This window comes from Orycteropus afer, unplaced genomic scaffold (assembly GCF_000298275.1).
Source record: "Orycteropus afer afer isolate SDZICR_OR568_19922 unplaced genomic scaffold, OryAfe1.0 scaffold00540, whole genome shotgun sequence".
Lineage (NCBI taxonomy): Eukaryota > Metazoa > Chordata > Mammalia > Tubulidentata > Orycteropodidae > Orycteropus > Orycteropus afer.
In genome coordinates this window covers 107624-131624 of record NW_006922127.1, presented here as the reverse complement: position 1 = coordinate 131624, position 24001 = coordinate 107624, and the positions used below count along the sequence as shown (strand labels likewise).

Sequence of the window (24001 nt, the reverse complement as noted above, 5' to 3'; positions counted from 1 at the left end):
TGTCAGACAGACAGACACATACACAGAAAAAAAAACCTCCACTGGTTCTCAACTGTCTGTGTGTAAGACTCCCCACAACATCTTCCCCATCCATTAGGGCCTCCCCACATATTCCTCATTCCTTGAAGCTTCTTTCTCCTGGCTACCTTCATTCAAATCACATAAAACCTCACCTCCCTTCAGATTTTCTGGCATTTTGAATATTCTTCCTCTACAAGTCCAAGGAGTCCCCTGAGAACTTTAATTTAAAGAGAGAGATAAAGGCCAAGGCTTCAAGCCTAGAGCTCCTGACTCCGGTCTCAGATGAGACCCTGAGGAATCCAGGTGTTTGAAGGCCCACAGGCAATTCTGGGCTGTGTGTATATATGACATCCACTGGAACCACTGCAATGGGATCTGCCTGGTTCCAGGAATTCCAGACGGAAGCCCTACTCCTACCCTCGTACAGTTTACACTCTCCCATAAAGTTCACAAAAGCTCCTGCCATCAATCAGTCCTAAGGAGCAGGGCAGGTCTCTCTGTGTGGTTACAGTAACAGGTAAAAGGAGAACAATGTCTTCAGAAGCATTTAACTTTAGTGGAGGGATAAACATGTATAACACAAACATGCAGACAAAATCTGAAACAATACTATGAGATACTGAGAGCACTACAGAATCATAGTGAATTCTGACTAAAGAATTAGACATGACTTTGAGAAGAAAAAAAAGAAGAAAAAGTAAATGAGGCATCTGACCTAATCAAAAGAAAGTAGACAAGATCTCAAGAAATTGAAGCTCTGGTGGAAGAGTGGGTAAGGCATCTCACTACTAACCAGAAGGTTAGCGGTTCAAACCCATCAGCTGCTCCAAGGGAGGAAGATGATAAAATCTACTTCTGTAAAGATTCACAACCTTGGAAAGCCAATGGGGGTCACTGTGAATCAGAATTAACTTGATGGCATGAGTTTGGTTCTTGAGTTTTTTTATGCAAAAGACCAGTAAAGGACTGACCATGTTCAAAGACATCTTCTCAAAAAATAGGTTATATACTTTATAACAGAGTGGGTCTCACATGAGACAGAGTCAAAAGAACAGGCTTATTTAATCAGAAAAGAAATATGGTAGTATTTTAATAACAATCTTTGATTTTTTGAATTCAAAACATTTACTGAGCTCAAAACATCATTCTAATAGAACTCTAGGTGGCACAGTGGGCTGCTAACCAAAAGTTCAAATGCACCAAACAGCCCTGGAAACCCTCTGGGGCAGTTCCACTCTGTCCTCTAGGGGCGCTCTGAGTCGGAATCGACCCCCTGGCAGTGGGTGTGGTTTGGGCTTTGCTTCTGTAAAGACTGACAGCCTTAGAAACCCTGTGGGGCAGTTCCACTCTGTCCTCTAGGGGCGCTGTGAGTCAGAATCGACTCCACAGCAGTGGGTGTGGTTTGGGCTTTGCTTCTGTGAAGACTGACAGCCTTAGAAACCCTGTGGGGCAGTTCCACTCTGTCCTCTAGGGGCACTGTGAGTCAGAATCGACTCCACAGCAGTGGGTGTGCTTTGGGCTTTGCTTCTGTGAAGACTGACAGCCTTGGAAACCCTCTGGCGCAGATCCACTCTGTACTCTAGGGGTGCTGCGAGTCAGAAATGAACTGATAACAATGGATTTAGACATGTTTCCTGGGTGACACACATGGTTTGTGCTAGACTACTAAAAGTTGGCATTTTGAACCCACCCAGAGGCACGACATGGAGACCTGCTTCTATGAAAATTCCACACGACCACCCACTGCCAGTTTGTCAATTCCAACTCATACAGACACTAAAGAACTGAGTGGAACTGCCCCATAGTGTTTCCCAGGCTGTGAATCTTTTTTGTTTTTTAAAAAATTTTTTATTGTGATTCGGGAGAAAGTTAACAGAGCAAATTCACTTTTCACACAGTGTTCACATACACTTTGTCTCATGATACTGACTGCAAATCCCCACAATGCAACAGCTGCCCTCCCACTTCCTCCCCATAGTTACCACTTCCCTGTGTCCTTCCCTCCCATGCACTGCGGGCCTCCGAGGTGTTTCCCTGTGCACACACTGTCCTTCTGTTCCCCCAAGATTCATCCCTCCAAGGAGTGCATCTCCCGGAGGTAAACACTCACCCCCTACAAGGCCGTAAATCTTTCTGGAAGTAGATCGCCCCATCCTTCTCCCACAGACCAGCTGGCAGTGGTTCTGAATCACTGACTTTTTGGTTAGCAGCTGAATGCTTGATCACCGTGCCACTAGAGCTTCTTCTATTAAAGCCAAGCAAACCCCAATGGGGCTCAATTCTACTCTGTAACACATGGGCCAGCAAGTGTTGGAATCAACTTGACAGCAGTGGGTCAGGTTTGGGTTAGACATGGCTTTTGCCTTAAATTCCAGTGCGGGTTAAGACGACCAAACTTACACCAAGGAAAATCCAACTTCAAATCGCAATTTGATCTAAGAAGGGAAATAAACAGGGTCATGTAATAGGAAATATCTTTTAGCCAAAGGACATTCTTTGTGACATTTTACCTAAAACCTAAAGAAAGAACCCAACCGTGGAAATAGGGGCCGCGGTATGTGCAGGAATGCGAGTCTGACAGGAGCCTGATGGAGCTGAGGGCAAGGGCTGCGAGTGGAACGAGTGGGCAAGGGCACCATGCCACCACCAACCACCGTTCCCACCAAGCCAACTGCAACTCTTTATTTCCACAGACTTTCTCAGTGTTGCTTTATTAAATAGAATGACTCTCTTTGCTTGGTAAAACAATAACAACACGTTCCCAATTTTCTGAATGTTGAAAAAATTTGAGAAGTTTAAATTGTCTTGAGATAGTCTCACACTTAACTGCTTATCATTTTGTGATAAATTTTGAAGAGGAAATAAATGGTGTGCGGTCAGAGACACAGATTATGCAGGCAAGTGTCAGGGGCTTAGGGTTTATTCTAATAACAACTGGAAAGCCAACATCTGATTTATATGTGAGAGTATTTTTGTTATTAGAGGAAAAGCGGACTTTGGCCTGAGATGGTGGCAGCAGAAATGGAGGGAAGATTACAAAGCAGAGATACGGTATACTGGCTGAATGACAGGGTTACTGAGACTCCACGTGGAAAGTGAAGAAAAGACAGCAAAAATGAGTCAATTTCTTGCCCAAACACCTTTCAGAGAATCTGAAAGATTACTTTACTAAACTCCCTAAAAGCCCAAACCAAGAAAACAAAGCCTTAACTAAGCAAATGGAACAGAAAGAGCAAGAACTGATACATTGTGAAATGAACTCAAGCACCAAGAGCAGTCAGGACATACTGTTCCAAACTGTTCTAAGGTAAGTAAGAGATCTTCATCTAGCTTAGACAGCTACCAGGGCGCTGAAGCTGGGAAATGAAGTCATCAGTTTACAATGCTTGCTACCTGTAATTTTTATAACATTTCAAACATATAAAAGTTATACATTCACATCAAACAGGCAAGAGCTCCAGAGTAACCGAAATAGAAAGCCAAAACTCCTAAAACTGCAAGCTTTTACGACAGAATGTTCACCCTTTGCTTTAGGCATAAAGAGATGGAAGTGAAAGTATCTGAGTGGGGAAGCCTTGTTTTCCTCACTGTGGCAAGACTAGAGCTTGTCCTCTGTTACCACCCGAATCATCAACCTTCATCAGCATCAGGGCTACATGTCAGAACAGCTCCCAAGCACTCCAAAAACGGCCATCTGCAGGATTGAGGGAAAGCCGGAAACAAAGATCTAGGTGAGAAGCTGGCATGGTAGGGTTAGGGGAGGTCCCAGACAGGAATGTGCATTTTTATAGCATCCTGGGGTACGCTGATGTGCACCCTCGGTTGATGTTTACAAGATAAGCAAGGAGCCAAGCTAGTTTTTTAAAAAGTTAGTTATTAGGTTTTTTTTTAGTATTAATGGTTCAAGCCATAAGCTAAAGCCACTATATTCAGAAATATTTCAAGGCCATGAACACAAGGGAATTTAAGAAAGAGACTAACTATATTGTTTAATAGAAGTCTTATTTGTATATCAGTCCAAAAAGTTGAAGTTAATAAAGTAGTAAAACAAAAAGACTACTTTAAAAATTTATGTTTAAAATAGATCACTCTTTTATTGTAACTCAGGTTCCCAACCGGCTTTAGGGCAAACTTTATGATAAAACCAAATCTAAAACTATCTGCTTAAACAGTATCTTCTGGTTGGTCCCATGGGGGTCTTCTTATTCCTGTCTGTGAATCCTGGGCCATGCAAAATGATCGCCAGGAGTCGAGGATGAGAAGCAAAATCCCTCAATAAAACTTAACATTCCTGAGTTTTATAAATATTTGAAAAACTGGGGATGTGTGCATATTTATTTTGCCAAGCAAAGTCACTTTATTTAATAAAACAAAATTAAAAATTTCTAGTGAAATAACTACTTTTCATTACAGAAAATGTTTAAATTGCACACATAATCTTTTTATAGGAGCTCTGGTAGCATAGTGGCTAAGGCACTTGACTGCTAACCAGAAGGCTGGTGGTTCAAACCCACCAGCCACTCCTCGGAAGGAAGATGGGGCAATCTACTTCCGTAGTGATACTGCCTCGGAAACCCAAGGAGGGGTCACTATGAGTCAGGTGTGATTCAATGGTACATACAACAACAACAATCTTTTTATAGAACTGAAAATGAAAAACACAGGGAGACTGGCTGGACTGGACAGAATGGGGGCTTCATTTTTGCCAGTGAAACTGAAGACCTACTGCTCTCTAGGCCGATTTTACGACGTCCTGAGGCAGCTCTGAACCCCCTCCCCCCCCCCAAGGACAGGATGAAATGTTCAGAACACAAATAATTTGCAACATTCAAAAATGCACACCTACCATTAAAACACACACTGTGAAAAATGTGCCAGAGTGATTTTCTGTCCTTCAAGTCCTCAAATTCTAGTGTCATGGTGGACGGAAACGCCGCTTCAAGGATCTCCACTTTGTGGGGTACCTGACTGTCCTCTTATTCTGACATCCTTCAACATCTACCTTCTAATATCATAACGGACACTTCTTGGGAATTTTTAACTCTCTTATTCTGTAGATATAAGGAGTTGAAGAAATTCAGTTTTTTTTTAAAGCCTCCATTCTCCCCACAAAATATTTTTAGAACTCAAAAGTGTATGAATGAAGCCGTTTCTTTTCATTCTTGTGAGAAAGAAGAAAAACCATTATTTCAACAAATACTTACTGAAATACTAAGAATATGAGTAACTCATCCACATCTGTTAAAAGCCACTGTCAGGGTCTGAATTATAATTTAAAGCAATTTTACGCACTGGCCTATATGGCAGGTAACCTGTATTTTGGTCACTATAACATTTAAGGGAACTACCATTCACCTGTCTGCCCCAATCCTTGTCAAATGACAGGAAAAGATAGGATGCTTCACACCCTCCAGCACAGTGACAATCTTTTACAGCGTAACATTCAGATTATTTAAACAAAGGATCGAAATGGATGGAAAAAAGGAGTTAGCTTCCAAACACAACTTTGTGGGATCAAAATACCATCTCACTCCTCAAGTGAAGGCAGGTGCTTAGGGGGGAGCATCTCCTCCTTCCTTCCCGGGGATAAACTCTGTCTTGTTCAGAACGAAGAAACTGACTCCAAGACAAGCATGTTTCAGTAAGAAAATTAATTTGAGAAATGACACCAAAAAAGTAAGATTAATATTTGTTACCAATGTATCTAAATTTTGGATTTCTTTCTAATGAAGAAAAACTACTATGAATTTAAAAATATACCAATTAAAGTTTAATGTCAAGAAAATGCAGTGCTTGCATCGCTAAACAACTGTCTTATTTCTGTCACTTTAAGAACAATCTAGTCAATATTTATGTAAGGATTTAAATATATACATATGATAATGTAGCATGCAAATGAAAGGTACTTGATGACTAGTTCCAGATCCACAGCGTTTACAATTACACACTATTCAGTATTCAGGTATTGTGAACAATTTATCAGCTATAGTACAATTATGAATAAACACTCCTCTGTCCTAGTAACATCACCAAGGCAGTCCAAGTCCCTGAGGCCCAGTTTTAGTTGGTATGTATTAGCTGACCCCGTAACAATGAATCCAACAATTAAGCATCTGATAACTTCAGATATTCAGGGTACAGCCCAGAACTAAGAGGAGAAACCGGCCTCAGGCAGCCAAAGGATGTTTCAAGCCCACATGACTTATTCTTTGGCAACAAATCAAGTCCTAGATCCAGAGCCTTTTTCTTAAGAAAACAGAAAGTATTTGTGTTCCCTAGCCCCTCAGCAGACTGCGAGGAGAGAGAGAGAAAACGCTGAATAAAGCCCTGGCCAGAGTGGTTCTCCAAATGGGGCCCAGCAGTATCAGCATCAGGCACTCTGGTGGGTAGAGCCGAAGGTACCTGACTGCTAGCCAGAAGGCTGGCGGTTCAAACCCACCAGCCACTCCTCAGAAGGAAGACTGGGCGATCTACTTCTGTAGAGATACCGCCTCGGAAACCCAAGGAGGGGTCACTGTGAGTAGGATCCGACAAGATGGTAGTGAGTTTGGTTCTGGTATCCTGAAGACAGGAACACTAAGGGCACACAAGTATCATCAATGAAAGGCCAGTAACAACTCACAGAACCAGCTCAAGTATGCTTGCCTGCTCATGTCCACTCTCAGGCACGCTGGTGGATTCGAAGAGCAAAACAAAGGCTTCCAGGGGCTCTGATGGTGTAGTGGTTAGCATTCGACTGCTAACCAAAAGGCTGGTGGTTCCAACCCACCAGCTGCTCCGCAGAAGAAAGATGGAGCAGCCTGCTTCCGTAAAGACTGACAGCTTTGGAAACCCAATGGGGGTCGCTATGAGTCAGAATCAAACCGATGGCAATGAGTATTGTGGCAGAAGGGCAATGAAAAGGCTGAAGACACTAAGAAATTGCAGAAAATTGAACCAAATTGATCTACCAACTGACCTAACAGGAGTCACGTGTATGCTGGTTCAATGCCATCAATGAGGCACACCAAGTCGAACATGAGTCACCAATAAAAACTGCACTTACAAAATCATTTGGGGGGTAAAAAAAAGGGAGCCAGGTTTGCTGGTCTGATAGAGCCTGGTGGAACCACTGAGACTATGGTCCCTAGCTGCCCTTCAGGTCTGGAATTGAACCCACACCTGTGGCATCCAGCCAAACAAAAGACAGGCATTTGATGCTGGCGAGGTTGTGGAGAGATTGGGACTCTCATACACTGCTGGTGGGACTGTAAAATGGTACAACCATTGTGGAAAGCAGTATGGCGATTCCTTCAAAAGTTGGAAATACAAATACCATTTGACCCAGCCATCCCATTACTAGGTATATACCCTAAAGAAGTGAGAGCCATAACAAGAACAGATATATGCATGCCGATGTTCATCGCAGCACTATTTACAATAGCCAAAACTTGGAAACAACCTAGATGTCCAACAACTGAGGAATGGATAACCAAACTTTGGTACATTCACACAATGGAATACTATGCAACGCTAAAGAATAATGTAGAATCTGCAAAACACCGCATAACGTGGATGAACTTGGAGGACATTATGCTGAGAGAAATAAGTCAGTCACAAAAGGACAAATATTGTATTAGTCCATTATTGTGAAAGTTAAGGAAAGGTTTATATATTGGAAGACATTTTCTTTGTTGGTTACCAGGGGTGGGAGGGAAGAGGAGGGAATGCTGTTAGATAGATAGAGATAAATATTGATTTGGGTGAAGAGAAGGGCAATGTACCAAATGTGAGTGACCAATATGGCAGCATTGAGGATGAGAAAGACGGAGAGAGTTACATGGGCAGTACAAACAACAAATATGAACCCCTTTGTAAATACAGTACTGAGTTGTCAGTGAAAGCAAACATGGGTATAGGGACGGATAGATAGGTGAACAAGCTAAACAATTATGTATGTCTAAATGGAGAGTGTATCCAAGATCATATACAGGGTTGGCAGACAATGGGCCTCTCGAAGAGTATGAAGGGATGGACACTGGGAGGAGGTAACTATGGGGAGGAAGTGGGAGGGGAGCTGCTGCATTGTAAATTTTGGTCAATGACATGAGACAAAGTATATGTGAACTGCTGTATGAAAAGTGAATTTACTCTGTAAATCTTCACCCAAATCCTAATAAAAAAAATAAAAAAAAAAAAAAAAGACAGGCATTTGAATTGAACATTGACCTCAGATAGATACACTCCATGGGGAGAACAATCATGAGAGAAAGAAGGGCTGCTTATGCACAGGGAGACAGCTCAGGGGGCAGGAGTGCATGGAGGGATGGACACAGGGAAGAGGTAACTATGGGGAGGAAGCGGGAGGGGAGCTGTTGCATTGTGGGAAATTGTGGTCAATGTCATGAGACAAAGTGTGTGTGAACTGCTGTATGGAAAGTGAATTTGCTCTGTAAACTTTCACCCAAATCACAATTAAAAAAAAAAAGCTGCACTTAGCTTGAAGCAGTGGAGCACTACTAACCTGGGAAAACATCTTATGAAAAACTGGTGAAAATATTACGTTTTGATAGTTAAAAATCATTAGCTTCCTCTACCCAAAGAAATCCAAGTAGAAACATCATCTGTCTGACACTTGGTAAGCCACTCATGCAAGGGCCTCTGGGGGATTTCTGAAGTAGTTAATGAAGATGCAATGAAATCAATGCCCAAAACGCACAATACCCAGGATCAAGTGCTGTAACACTGCACTAAAGATGACCAAGAAACACAGCCTAGCTGTTTCAAAAAACAGAACTGGGCAGTAACTTCCAGGGAGAAACTTCCAGGCAAGGTCCGGTCTACAATGTCCCACCGTGCGTCTCCTCCATGATTTGCCCTCTGGCTGACTGGGGGTGATGCCCTGGAAACCACTCCACGGAATGGAGGAAAGCATCCTGGCCCAGCTGAACGCCTACCCCCAGACTGCTACAGCAGCCAGAAGGAAAGGTCCGTGTGCTGAGCCGTTCCAGCCCGGGCTTAGCCTGCCACACCTCCCAGGGTGGGCGTACGCCTGGGGAGCGCAGTAACGTCTGGTGACCGAGGCTGTGTCACCGTGCTATCAGTCTGTGTAACCTTCTCAGAGGTACACACCACTGGCCCTCCCACAGTGGTCACACTTTGTAAGACTACCACTCTAAACTGGTCACTGTGTCCAAAAATCTGGGTGAATTATTGAAAAAATCCTAAGAAAACATCGCATTTTGACCTATATCGATGTGTGAGAAATCCACGACTGAAGAACATACTGAAACATGCATTATGGCTATAAACGTACGGTCCAAGCAGGAGACTGTGCTAATGTTCCCGGCGAGGCTTTACATGCCTGTGTTCTGGGGCTTTGATAATCCGCCCTTCCTTTTACTAAGACCCTTCCCACAGGACCGACTAGGGTACCGCCACATCCGAAAGACGAAAACACAAGAGTAGGACGACTTTCACATGGGACTACAACACGTCAAGCTCAGAAGGCTCGAGGAAAAGCTCAGAAAGCAGATGAGGCTGCTGCCACCCACGTCACTGCTACAGAAATAGAGGCCCACCCCTGAGCAGCCACGCACCACACACAGCTGCCACGGGAGCAGCAGCAACACGCTCACCCACTGACACCTACGATGCAGGAGGCACCCGTGAGCTGGCAGATTAATGAAGAAATGACCCCTGGAGCCCTCAAATACGTGACTCCAAAGAAAAATGCCTCCCTTCCAGCTCTGCATCATTTACTGACATACACTCCCTGTGCCTCTCAGTTCATTCCGAGCCACTGGAACGCCAGGCTCAGCGCGGGCCACGGTGCTGAAGCAAAGCTCCCGAGACCCACTTATGAGACAAGGCAGAACTGGCGGGCTTCTCCGTACATACAGAGTGACACAGAGCGGGTCGAGGAAACCGCCAGGACCTCCCCAGTCCTTTCTGAGGCCCAGCAGGAAGACCCAAGGCCCCCTCCTCTAGCTACCTGACTTCATTTCTGTGATTGCTGTCCGTGTCACCCACACAGCCACACACTGGAAAACCAAGCAGGTAGAGCTAACCTAATGACTGCTGTCTTTTATAGGAGGGAGACACTGAAACCCAGGAAGGAGTGAAGGCCTCCCAGCTACTGTAGTGGAAGATCTGGAACCACGCTATGACGTACTAGAGACACAGTCCCATGAACACAGACCCAGGGCAGCAGGAGAAAAGGCCGTGGCTGTAGTCCACTGACCTTGTGACCTACAGTGGAAGCCAGGCCCTAACCACTCCCGTCCAGCCCCTACGCCCTAGTTACGGGATTAAGATAGCCAAGACAATGAGATTAACCACCAAGTTCACAAAGGAACCCAAGACCTAAGAGGACACACTCACCAGGGATTCCGACCCAGGGGAAGAGGATCTACCTGGAGTTACTTAAACCTTACCTGTCAGGTCTCCAAGCCAAGGACAGCAGCCACATTCCCCTCTGTGCCATAACCATCTCGCCTCAGTTTCCTGAAATTCCCATCTGGGAAGGAAATGCAGCCAGCAGGCCCTCCTACCCAGTCACAGTTCTAACAGAGCTACAATCAGTAACGGTCCTGGAACATCACGGTCTGCACCCACATCCATGCACACACAGCAGCCCCTTTCAGGACGAGCCCAACGTCACAGGACGCTAGAAAGGTCTCTGTCCCAAAAGCCATGGGAAGCCTTGATCTTAACCAGGAAATTGTATCTAGGATAACTGTCTTGGCAGCTACTGTTCAATGTCACAAGTAACCCCCAAACCAGAGACCTTGGAAAGGTTTGAGCGATTCTGCTGAACAGACCTGAAAAACAAAGGCATTACAGAAAACGGAAACATACACTTTAAAAAAGAACATTACCAAATATTTTAACTGGTTAGAAGAATGCTTTAGCCCCTTAAAATGCAGTGGCCCTAGTTCTGATGTAGTCAGACTTTCTCACCAGGCCTCTCAGCTCTGTGCCTCACTTGAGTGTAAAACCTACATGCTCTGGACAGCTGCAGTTCTTAGAAGTTTTTCAAGATATTTACTGACTCATTAGAATTCACTGTACTTAAGCAATACACACCAACTGTGAAACTGTTTCCAAGACAAAATAGTTCAGCTAAACAAGTAAACATTAAGTATCTTTTTTTTTTTTTTTTTGCTTGTTTTTGGCCTATATTGAGAGAAACAGCATGGTCCCTTAAGGAATGTGTAATGAGCTTAGGAAATATAGATTGGTAATTAAAACAATTAGAGTAATACTTTAGTGCTAGACTAATATGTATTAATGGTAAGTGCAAAAACAATTCAGAGAAATCACTTCAGATTGAAATATCTAAATAAGTATGGTAAAATTACTTGACTATCTTACGCAAAGCATTTAAAGACTTCTGAAAAAGAACTCAAAGAAAATGTTACATCCTGTAAGACAAGGTAAAGTCTAAGAAATATGTTAAGCTTTTTAAATTTTTGTTTTCAATAATTATATCATTTAATAAAACATAAAATGATCTAAAATGCTAACATACAGACTTTTTGGCCAGAAGTGATTTTAATGCAAAACCTAAGATAAATAGGAAAATTTTAAATATGAGCTTATATGCTAACCAACTTTAAGACCATAGCTTTCTTTCACCCAAACTGCAATTACAAAAAAAAAAAAAAAGGACCACCGTTCCACCCCATGGACAGGCTTTACTCTTTCCCCAGTGGTCCATGAGTTAGATGGATATCAGAGGAGCAATCAGCCAGGAACACAAAACGGTGACTTTAATTTTACCCGCGACAGAACTCCTGCCCTTGTGACTTGTTTGACTAATTTGTGAATTTTAGTGACATTTTCCCTAGTTAGCCCTATCCTGTCTTTCAGTCTTACACAAGGAATGACTGTATGAACACACATACAATACACAATTCATCTAACCAGACAACAATCGAGAGCCCTGTCACATACCGAAGACTGTGATGTCTTCTACTGAACACAAGAGGAAAGAGGGAGGACTAGGAGATGGAAGACAGACAGAACGGAGTTAGTTCAGCATCAAACACAACGTTCTTTTTACTCAAACCGCTTGCAGGTAGCCTGCGGTGCCCTGGGTGGATAATGAATCCTTATCATTGTAAGTGACAGAGCAGAGGTTCCTGACAATCTGTCAGGAAGGCAACCTCAAGACCGGGCACAAGACTCCACCTAGACCAACGACCAGTATCCAACTGGCACAGAAGCCGACTGCTGTGCAAATGACATGAATTAACTTCCGTTCATTCATCTATGATATGAGACTGCCACAGACCAGCAAATCACAGAATTTTCTTTCTTTTCAGAACACAATTTTAAAACTGAAAGGCATCTTCTTGCCCAAAACCTTCACTATTCCAAAAATAAATGGTTCTGTTGGTAAACAGTCTACAATAGTAATAAAACAATTTTACTATTTTTTAACAAAAACGCTAAACATTACTTTCTCTTTTTGCTTCCCATGGTCCTTCTCCCCCACACCTCGCAGGAGCCATAAAATAAAAAGAGGGTTTTAGCCTCTTCACCCATCAATCCAACACCATCATTTTCAAGAATATGTTAGGTATCTGATAAAACTGGATCTAAGAATGTAAATATTTCATTTTGCTTTATTTAAAAAAAAAAAAAAAACAGCAGCAAACATTACTGAGAAAATAGTAATAAATGAATCTGGTAGTTTGTAAGGGTAGGTGTAACTGCTAGCTGTTCCTCAAGTAAAGCATCTGAGATTTGCCATAATCATTCATAATAAAATACAGCTAACTACTCAAAACAGTCCATGCCGTTTCATCTTGAAGGAGTAAGTGACTGGAAATGCCAAGAGTCCGTTAAGGTTCTTTCTCACGTGCAAAGCAACCACGGCCTCTGTCGGTGAGAGCTGCCCTGTACTGCCCGAGTGCCCTGCCCCCGGGCCTGAGCTGCCAGTGGCCAGGAGGCTGCAGAGAGCACATCAGGACACTCCCCACCAAGTGTGCACCGCCGTCCCCTCTCTGCAAACCACTCTGCAGCCTTCTCTGCTAAGGCGAATCTGTTAGTCCTGAGGGGGATGAACTGCCAGGACACTACGAGTCCGCTTACTAAGTCTACTGTCAAGGACAACTTCTAATGAAAGAGGACATTAAGCAATTCTCATGAGAAAGTGACTTTTGTGTGGCACAAAAAATTAAAGCACAGACTATCATTTCATACACTTAGTCATAAAGACACTTCTAAAGCCCTAGTACAAATGTCTGTGTACATCAAGAGCGATGAGAAAAATATGCCTGTAGACTACTTGTTACTTCAAACTGTCCCGATTATGACACACTCTGAAAATACATTTTGGTAAGGATGTGTTAACAAGCAGTTCGTAACTGCGGGGGGAAGGGACTTGTTAACCTCTGAGAAACTAACAGAAGCTGTTGTTGTTGTTATGTGCCGTCAAGTCAGACGTGACTCATAGCGACCCTCCTTGGGTTTCCAAGGCAGTATCACTACAGAAGTAGGATTGCCCAATCTTCCTTCCAAGGAGTGGCTGGTGGGTTTGAACCACCAGCCTTCTGGTTAGCAGTCAAGTGCCTTAGGCACTATGCTACCAGAGCTCCTAAAAGAAGCTATGTTGTTGTTGTTTGCTGTCAAGTCGGCCCCGACTCATGGCGACCCCTCCTTGGGTTCCCGAGGCAGTATCACTACGGAAGTAGGATTGCTCAACCTTCCTTCCGAAAAAGAAGCTATAACCAGACAAAAACACGTTTACAAATAAAAATAAAAACAAAACCCAAAACCAAACCCACTGCCATGGAGTCAGATCCCACTCACAGTGACCCCTCCCCTCCTTGGGTTTCCGAGGCAGTATCACTACGGAAGTAGATTGCCCAGCCTTCCTTCCAAGGAGTGGCTGAGGGGTTTGAACCGCCAGCCTCTCCGGTACCAGTCAAGTGCCTTAGGCACTACGCCACCAGAGCTACAAAGGGACATATAATTTTAGGAGGTTCTCAAAGACAATGAATCCCAAGTTAAGTACCAAAACTATCCAGATAAGAATTACTTTCACAGAAGACACTTAGGGAAGAGAGCTTTTTCTTCGCCCAATGTGTGTAAAACAACTAAATCTGTTCTTTGACTCCTTGACTGAAAAAGAATCAACGGCCATGTGTCCAACCCGAGGGAAGACTTGGCAGGTGCTGCACACTTCTAACAACTGTCAACGCCTCCTGACTCTAATCAGCTAGAAACTAACGCAAATAACTTCCACAGAAGTTGTACCTCTTGCGTTGAAACTTACAAAAACAGAAACATGATCTTTTTTTTTCCCCCAAGTGATCAACGCAAACATTACAAAGGACCACGACTCACTGAGGACCCACTTTATGCCAGGCACTGTGCTGCTCCTCTCTGTAACCGTGCTGAGGACATCCAGAAGCTCAGGACAGACTCAACTCGCCCCCAAAACTCTGACACTTCTAGTCAGAAAACACAGTCGGATGTGCATTTTTTCCAATTTATAACAAAAATAACATTACTCTCGTTTACAGGCAAATACCAAAGACCGTAATTTCACACATTGCCAAAGGCAGTAATTTCGAGGATAGAAATCAACATGAAAGCGAAAATCAAACTCTAGAGCTGAAAGTGATCAATGAGCTCTACCTAGCAGAGACAGGAAACACTGAGGATAAATTAAAGCACCAGTAAGGGAGGTCAGTGAACTCTACCACTTTATTTATTCTATAGCTTTAAGGTGGAATCTTCAAGAACCCTCCCCAGTCCTTGGAAGTGAAAAAGACACCAAGGACTTAGAAGCAAAAGAAGACGTGGAGGGTTAAAAAAAAAAAAAAAAAATTTAAGTCTCTTCTTCACATGTCACCTTCTAAAGTGTCTGAAAACAAACTATTTTGGTACTATATTGTTTTGAAAGTAAAACAGACTTTTTCTTTGCTGAATTTGCTCATCTGCAGAGAACATGAAGGCATTCACTAAAAGGAGACAATAGGAAGAAATAGTAAATGTAAAACCATTTATCTTTCTAGTATTTGGGGAAAATATTTTAGTTAATTGTTATCTAAATGAAGAACAACTCTGAAATAATATTTATAAAGAACACAGTTAATACCATATATAATGACCTATTATTTCCAATGGTTCCAGAGAGTAGTTATTTTAACAGGAAGCAGAATGACCACTTCACTGCTGGAACTCTGTGTAAGAGTAAACAGCTTTTCAGCTGATTTCATTTTTAATTATTTTCACCCTAAATTTCCATCATCACGCCCAATGGGATCACTGAACAACCTACTTACCCAAAAGTTATTATCTACTGAAAAGCCTGAAAGATACTAAAGCATTAATGGATTTTTAAACTAAATGTCTTCAAAATCTAATATTACCTTTAATGTTTTTAACTCTACCGATATGTAAAAAGGCTGTTTTTTCAAACAGTAAGCCTGAACTAGTCTGATCAAGACTGTGAGCAAAATATTTATTGTTCAAACAAAGGAGGAGGTGTCTGTTGCTAGGCCAACATACACTGGTACTGAAGAAAGCCAAAAGTTTTCTGACTGGCATCCAGGTCCCTTTATTGTGGGTGTTTTATAAAGACATAAGGTATTGTTTTACTCGTAACATGCCAACACATATAACATGCCCACACATGTAATGCACATAGTGTGCCTAGGAAACTAATGTGCAAGGGGTCATGGGGTTTGCAAAAGTCCAAACAGCACATGTTATTTGTGCAAACATATGGTACCCAGGTAAAGTAAGCCACCGCTTAGCAGTGTGGACATTCGCTCAGAAATTTTAGACGTACAGCTGACATGACGATTATGTTCGTGTAAACAGTGGGAATATAGCTCAGTGGAGAAACTCAGGCAGCATGTTACTTACAAGTCAACTTTTTAAGCTACGAGGGGATGCTCAGCTCTGATGCTGCTCTCTAGGGAAGAAGGGGAAATGTTCACAAATTTCACTGAACCTACAGACAAACTGGAGTCAAAGGTAGGGATGGAGCTCAGAGAATCCATTCTGAGAGGGCATCACGCTTGGTAAACCAGGGGGCCAGGGACATGGGGAAGCCCCTCAATGAGATGGACGGACAGGTAGGCTGCCATGCTGGGCTGAAGCCCAGCAGCGACTGTGAGGGTGGCGCCGGACTGGGCAGGGTGCTGCTCTGTTGCACAGGGGTGGTTATGAGCCACACTGACGTGATGACACCTAACAACAACATGGGGCGCAGGGGAGGGGGGGAGGGGAAGAGAAGGGAGACCAGGAGGGAGACGAGCGAGCGCGGGGGAGGAGAAAGGAGGAACTGGTAAACTACTTGGCCACACCAGGCGAGTCTGGCTCTGAGTACACTTGACACTTTACACACTGCACCAGACACCGGGTTCCAGCATTATCTTCTTTCATTCTTCTTCCTGAAAAGGTTCTAGATTTAGACATGAGTAGTCTACTTCCGTAGTGTACTGCCTCAGAAACCCAAGGAGGGGTCGCTCTGAGTCCGGGTCGACTCGACGGCACGTAACAACAACAACAACAACATTATTGAAACCAAGGATCTGTCTCACTTACTAGGTCATGCTCAATGTGCATGAGTTTTTAGAATAAAAGAACTTCAAAGAACCACTGGTCTCTCAAAGGGTTGCTTTGAACTTCGCCTCAGGACCCCAGGGGGAAAGGGCATTTGCTCAAATTCTCCTGCCCTTGTGAGTGAACTTGAAAGGAAGTGGCTGGGAAAGACCGTTTCCCTCCAGTGCCCCCTAAGGCTAGGGCTTCTTTTCTAGTATTTTATGTAAAACTCAAACATCTGAAAAGCAACACATCTAAAGATATATTTAGAACGACACAGAAAAAAATTTTTTTAAAATTTAATACCAAAGGAGGACTTAGAAGCCCACGGCCCCTCCAGCCCCTCTATTTCAGATGTGGTCACGGAAGATTTTGCATGAGATAACAATGTCACTGACTTTAAGAAATAGGGCAACACCAATGTCCACATAATGTTTTTCTAAATAAATTATTTTCTCCTTTAAATTCATTGTTGTGCTTTTCTAATTCCTTAAGCATAACTTTCACATATATTTAAATTTTGCTTTCAATTTCTGAAGTACAAATGTGGTCCACGGTACCAACAGCTAGAACTAAAAATCAATATTGTATTCAAAACGTGATTTACTCAAGTAGACAGTTCCAGCTGTGATGCATTAAACACAAATGGTGCTTACAGGTTTGGTATGTGGAACTTACTGGAAACGGTCACTTAACTTACCTGGTGCTAATCCAGCAGTGGCAGGGCTTCCCACGGACGGGTGAGAGAACACTTGAGAGAAGGCAGACATATTTGACTGGGACACGTTACTCAGCCTGGAGGCTGGTCCTCCTTTGGGAATAAACTCGCTTGCAGTAGGATTTGGTGTCTATTTAAAAATCAAATAGAGTCAGTTAACATACTTTTAAGTCCAAGAAAAGACATTCGAATCGACTACACATTACTCCACAGTGCTTTAGGTATGGAAAAATATCTGACCTAAATAATTCACTGAAAAGATGTACAAGTGTTTTAGCTTCCATTTTTTGGTGTGGTATTAAATTTCTTGAAGGAAAACTGCTCATTAAATTAGAGGACTTTAATCATTTCACTTGAGAATTTTAACCCCCAAAACAGGTAAAATGTGCCCTCATTTTCCAATATGCCTCATTACCAACTCTCCTCACTGGTATTTTTTAGAGAACTGGGAGGCTGAGATTACCTCAAAACTGAGCAACAAGTTTCAACTTGACTGGCTTCCAACCACTTCCACTAGGTAAAGGTCACGCCTTTATTCCAAAATTAATCACTTCCTTTTTTTTTTTATAAACTGTTAGGATATTTCCCCCAACAATATGGTGTCATGTACTTAAGTAACAGAATAAAGGCAAGAGAATCACTTAAAAACAAGACAAATTTGTGGGAGGAATCAAGATCTAAGAAAAGCAAAGCTGAACTCCAGCCCCTGCAAAGCACTGCATGCAATTTGTTTTATTAAAAATATTTTACTATAAGATTTACATGAAATTTTTTTCAGCAGTACTATGCCATAACTTTTTCTATGCTCAGGCAGCACAGGACTTCTGGCTTTAAGATCTACTGTAACACCATGAGATCCATCAAAAATTCATAAACAGCCTATATTTTATTCATGTGCAACAGCTGTACATCACAAACATTTTTCTGAAACGCTGACCATTTAAAATTCCACCTGCCAGAGTACATATAATAAAGACTCAGTGAAAGTGAACACTGATGATGGGAATTGAACTCCACTTTCAAGAAGGTCAACTAAGGAAATAATTTAAGGTGGTAATTCCATATGTTTGACGTTCTCCCTACATTTATGCACACATAGAAACTACTGTAAAACACATTATGGTCATCATTATGCAAAGAGTTTAATCACTCAAGAGCATTTTAAGACTGATCATGAGGATAAAAAGAAGAAAAAGAATTTCCAGAGGAGAGAGAAATAAGGAGATGGACTCATTACTGCACAAGAACAACAACTTCCCTATTGGGCAGGAGACACGGGCAAGTGCCTGGGTAGGGCTCAAAACATGGCAAGTGGAAGGCAGCCAGTCAACAGGGTGACCCATTTTAAACTCTGTAATGAAGGACCTTACCAGTTATGAGCCAGTGAAAATAAATGAAGTGATAACACACAGAAAGCACGCTGTATCTGGGCCTAGCTACAATACACTAGATCTAGGAAGAACTGTCTTCCCTGCCACAGCTAAGACATGAAGTTCTGAAAAGATATCAATCAGTAGAAATGAGGATAAACCAACTTACTTCCAAAGAGATTTCTTTTTCCTCTATCACTTACACATACACTTCTACATCCTCCCAAATTCTCAATTTTTCAAAAATGGTGTCACATTCTTCGAGCACAAAGCCAACTCCCTAATTCCCAGGGTAGAAAACAAGCCAGGGCACTTGACTGCTAGAGCAACCCCTAGTTATTAGGGAACACCTGGCTACGAAGAGGATCCAAGTGCTTCTGAGGTGAAAAAATAAATCTAAAGTTACCTTAAAAGAGGCCGGTAAGACAGACGCAACGAGGTGTCGCCAAAGAAGTGGAGAGTTTAAGGGTGGGGATGCACAAGGTTACTAGGCAACAGCAGAATCAGACAAGGACAATTTTTTTTACTTTTTTTTTTTTTATTAGGATTTGGGTGAAGATTTACAGAATAAATTCACTTTTCATACAGCAGTTCACATATACTTTGTCTCATGTCATTGACCAAAATTTACAATGCAGCAGCTCCCCTCCCACTTCCTCCCCATAGTTACCTCCTCCCAGTGTCCATCCCTTCATACTCTTCTGCACCCTGAGCTATCTCCCTGTGCATAAGCAGCCCTTCCTTCTCCCATGATTGTTCTCTCCAGGGCGTGTGTCTACTTGAGGTAAATGTTTAACTCACATGCCTGTACTTTGTTTGGCTGGAAACCACAGTTGTGGGTTCAATTCCAGACCTGAAGGGCAACTAGGGGCCATAGTCTCAGTGGTTACACCAGGCTCCATTGGACCAGCAAACCTGGTCCCCACCTTCTTTTTTTTTTTTTGCCTCCAAACGATTTTGAGTTTCGTACCACATTGTTCTCCCTCTTTATGTAGGATCTCCTACATCCCTTCCAAGTGGATGGCAGTGGTAGCTGGGCACCATCTAGTTCTTCTGGTCTCATAGTTGTATAGGTTGCAGATCGGATGGTGTACCAGTCGCTAGGACTGATTGTTTCCATTAATTTTGGTTTTCTTCTTTCTTCTTGACGAGGAGAGACCTGTTGTTGCATCTAGATGGCAGCTTCCTAGCTTTTAAGATCCCAGTCGCTACTCGCCAAAGTAGTAGGTGGAACAATGTTTTGTATAGCATGTTATGCCAATTGAGCTTGATGTCCCCTGCGACTATGGTCCCAAGCCCGCAGGATCAACTACTCGGTCCCTCTGGGTAGCTGGCTGTGACCAAGTAATGACCATAACCTTGCCCCTAGACAAGGACAATTTTATCTGAATGGGAACATTCCTGTAGCATATTCCTGAGAAACAGAATACTGCTTCCCACCTCAATGACATCCTGCAGTACAGTGCAGTGGAAGACCTGATTGCAAAGCTGAGTTTCTCTGACTTAAATCGACATTAAATCAATTTGCAAGTCTACTTGTAGGAAACCCTAAAAAGGAGAAAAGGGAGAAAGTCCACTCTACCGCCTCAATATAAATAATGATACAGAATGCCACTGTAACAAATTACACAGGGCTTTCTAACTGTTTTATTCTAATAGAAGTTATTCACATTAATGTAACTACTGAACTTACACATTAAACTGCAACTTTCAGGACTTCACTAGCCAGAAACCCCCAAAACCCCACCAGACGGTGAATGTGAATTCCGCGAAGAAAGCAGGGTCTCCAAGCCTGCCTCCTTTCTTTGTCCTGACTTAAGATGGTCGTGTCCCATCCCTTGAGGGGCCACTTGGGGAGTTTGTTTTTATTTCGGCTGCGCGTTATTTCAGATTAGAGAAAAGGTAGAAGGATTTCAAAGGCAGAGAAAGAGCTCACACGATCAGCTGCAAGGCATGGGAGGCAAGTGGAGGGACAGAGGCCAACAGAGGCGGCACACGGCAACGATCAGACAGATTCAAGGCAGTAATGAGAAGCCGAGACTTAACCTCAAATACCTTTTCCATGATACAATTCTTCAAAATAATGGCTAGAGTAAACTGGACAATTCTCTGTAATACATGAATTCTTAAAATCACTTTAATATAAATAAGGGTCATATGAAGTTTAAAGAAAATAACATTAAGTGGGCTACTTTAACATGTTGTAAAGAATCATTTTGGCAAACTACAGCAAAACCGGCAACTAAAATCAACACATTAAAATGAAGACTTTATTGACAAGAAAATTCTTCCTTTCAGCTTCAGGAGGCAAACACTTTAAGTAGAAGATCCACATTAGACGTATCACTTGTCTACCTTCAAAAAGACTAAAAAAGGGAACAAACAAGAGCAGTGAGAAAAAAAATCAGGTTCACTGTTCTTGCCCTGTGACAAAAATAATGCTACTGATAACTGCCTATCTGTGTCTCAATATTTAATTTTTGTTTTTAATAAAATATACAGATAAATGTTCATTTCTATTCATAATTTTAAATCCTTTCATTCAGACTTTAAACAACTCTAAGTGCATATTAAAAAAGTTCATTCAAGACAAATAACACATTCATCCACCAATAACAAGACATTTAGATTCAAAAACACTTAAATTTACAGTGAATTTTCACAGCCAAAACACCAAGCGCTTTTTATGTAGCAAGGTCTCCAAACTGACAACATTCTCCAGCATTTGGACACAATCCCAACCTATCCCTTTCTCAACACAAATAAATAGAGTTCTGCTTTTACCTTACAGAAGTACTGTTGCTCAATTATTGTTGTTACTACAATATTAGAACACACAGATAAATCAATCCAGCCATTCCACCCAACCAGAAGGAAGAACCTTTTTTTAATCTACAAATGATCAATACAGGTTTCTTACAATAATTTTCTGGTAAGTTTTCTAACTCAGGCTTAAAACAATTTTATGCTCTTCTATCCTCATTATTTGTAGGAGCTCTGGTGGCACAGTGCCTAAGGCATGTGACTGCTAACCAGAAGGCTGGCGTTTCAAACTCACCAGCCACTCTGTGGAAGGAAGATGGGGCAATCTACCTCCGTATAGATACTGCCTTGGAAACTCAAAGAGAGGTTGCTATGGGTCAGAATCGACTTGATGGCAGTGAGTTTGGTGTTTTCTTTTTAAAAAAAAAATCCTCATTATTGTTCAATACAAAGTCTTAATTTTCAATTAAAATCCAGTATTTAATATTCAAAGGAGCTCTGGTGGTGTAGAGGTTAAGGCATCTACCTTTTAACCAAAAAGGTCAGTCAGGGGTTCAAACCCATCAGCTGCTCCACAGGAGAAAGATGTGGCAGTCTGCTTCCATAAAAATTTCAGCCTTGGAAACCTTAGGGGCTGTTCTTCCCTGTCCTATAGGATCACTATGAGTCAGAATTGACTTTATGACAACAGGTTTGGATGTTTTGGTTAATGTTTGTGAGTATTACTATATTGCTTGGTTGGTTTTCTGTTTTTGTTTCATTTTCTTCAACCAAAGCCAAACCAAACCCACTGCCATCGACTCAGTCCCAACTCGCAGCGGCCCCCACTGGGTTTCTGAGGTGGTCAATCTTCACGGAAGCACACAGCCCTGGGTTTTCCTTCTTAAGGCCTTAAAATACCTCCTCTGCCTCAGGCTCCTGAAAATGAACTCAAGTTTGCTTTACCTGCCTTGATGGCTTTATCCCACTGCCATCAAGTTAACTGCAACTCATAGCGACCACCACTGGGTTTCCAGGGCTGTAAATCTTTACAGAAATAGATTGCCTCATGTTCCTCCCACGAAGTGGCTGGTGGCTTCGAACTGCTGACCTGCCAGTTATCATCTAAGTACTTACCCACTACACCAGTAGAACTCCTCTGATGGCTTCATAACAAGATATAATTTATCTTTCTCTTCAGGTCAGCGCAACATGACCTGGTGACTTTTTCTAAAAATGTTTGTTGAGATCTGACTTTTAATAAACTGCATGTATTTAAAGTGCAAATCTGGGTAACTTTTGACATACATATGCAGCCCTGAAACCATTACCCCATTCAAGAGAATGAACATACATACCCATAATCGTCAGAAGTTTCAACATGTCTTTTTTTAATCTCTCCATCCCAGACCTCTCCCCTTCCCAGATAATCACTGATCTGCTTTCTGTCACTATAGATGAGTTTGCATTTTCTAGAATTTTATATAAATGAATTATACGGATTTCAGGGGGTGGGGGGACTGGCTTCTTTCACTCAGCATCGTTAAGTCATCCATGTTCTTACATCCACTGGTATTTTTTTTTTTTTTTTATCAATTGCATGGTAGGATTCAGCATGAATCTAATCCTGAAAATGTGGAGACAGATACAGTACTTCATATTCCCCCTTCTCCACCCTTACGGCCAGTCAACCCCCAAGGCCCTCTCTGTAAGGCTAGCCACCAGAGCTGGGTCAACACTCACAAGTTAAAAGGCTCCAGGTGCGGGGAGTCCACACGACACCACGAGCTTCTGATATGCTGGCTGCAAATTTGGGGCTGCATCCCATCGCTCCTGCAGGACGCCAACCACAAGCTCGGGAGTACACACGACACTTGACTTTCTGTCCTGCTGCCTCACATTGCCCCTTTGGGTTACCTTTTTGTTAGATAAGTCGCTGGAACAACTCACAGAAATGGGAAAGCATACCTGCTTACGACTATGCCACAGATTGATTACAGCCAAAAAAGACACAAATCAAGAGACAGCACGGCCCGGGCAAGGTCCAGGAGGGTCCCGAGGTGGGGCTTCACAGCCAAGGGATTCGTCAACCTCCCGAGAGCAGAGAGACTTAGGGGTCCAGGCTTTTACTGGCCACTCCTGCATGACAAGCTAAACACATCATGTCTTCTGAAGCTAGCTGGTATAGGCCTTACAGGTAAGTCTTTTCTGGTCTGTTGTTAGATGTCATTGAGTCGGTGCCAACTCACAGCGATCCCACATGCAAAGAACGAAACACTGCCCGGTTCTGCACCATCCTCACGATCCAGGCTGTGCTTGCCCCGTCGTTGCCGCCACTGTGTCAGTCCATCTTGTTGACAGTCCTCCCCTTTTACACTGACCCTCTACTTTACCCACCACGCTGTCCTTCTCCAGAGCATGGTCCCTTCTGACAACATGACTGAAGTAGCTGAGACAACGTCTGGCCGTTCTTGTTTCCAAGGAGCATTCTGGCTATGTGACAGTTGGAGCTGTGTGTCAACTTGGCTGAACCCCAGTTCTGTGTGGTTGTTCCCATGATGGGATCAGATGACTGTGTTCTGAGTGGCCAGTCTGCCCAAGG

At 42.7% G+C, this 24001-nt stretch overlaps 1 protein-coding gene across 1 annotated transcript in view; it reads right to left on the bottom strand.

The window, feature by feature from the left end:
• PAN3 (poly(A) specific ribonuclease subunit PAN3) overlaps nucleotides 1-24001 on the bottom strand; it is a gene marked incomplete at its 5' end in the record, with an annotated part of 126740 nt that overhangs the window by 61263 nt on the left and 41476 nt on the right. The window contains one exon of the mRNA XM_042782952.1: nucleotides 17270-17417. Within this exon, the coding sequence (XP_042638886.1) occupies nucleotides 17270-17417 (148 nt within the window). The remainder of the gene's footprint in view (nucleotides 1-17269; nucleotides 17418-24001) is intronic.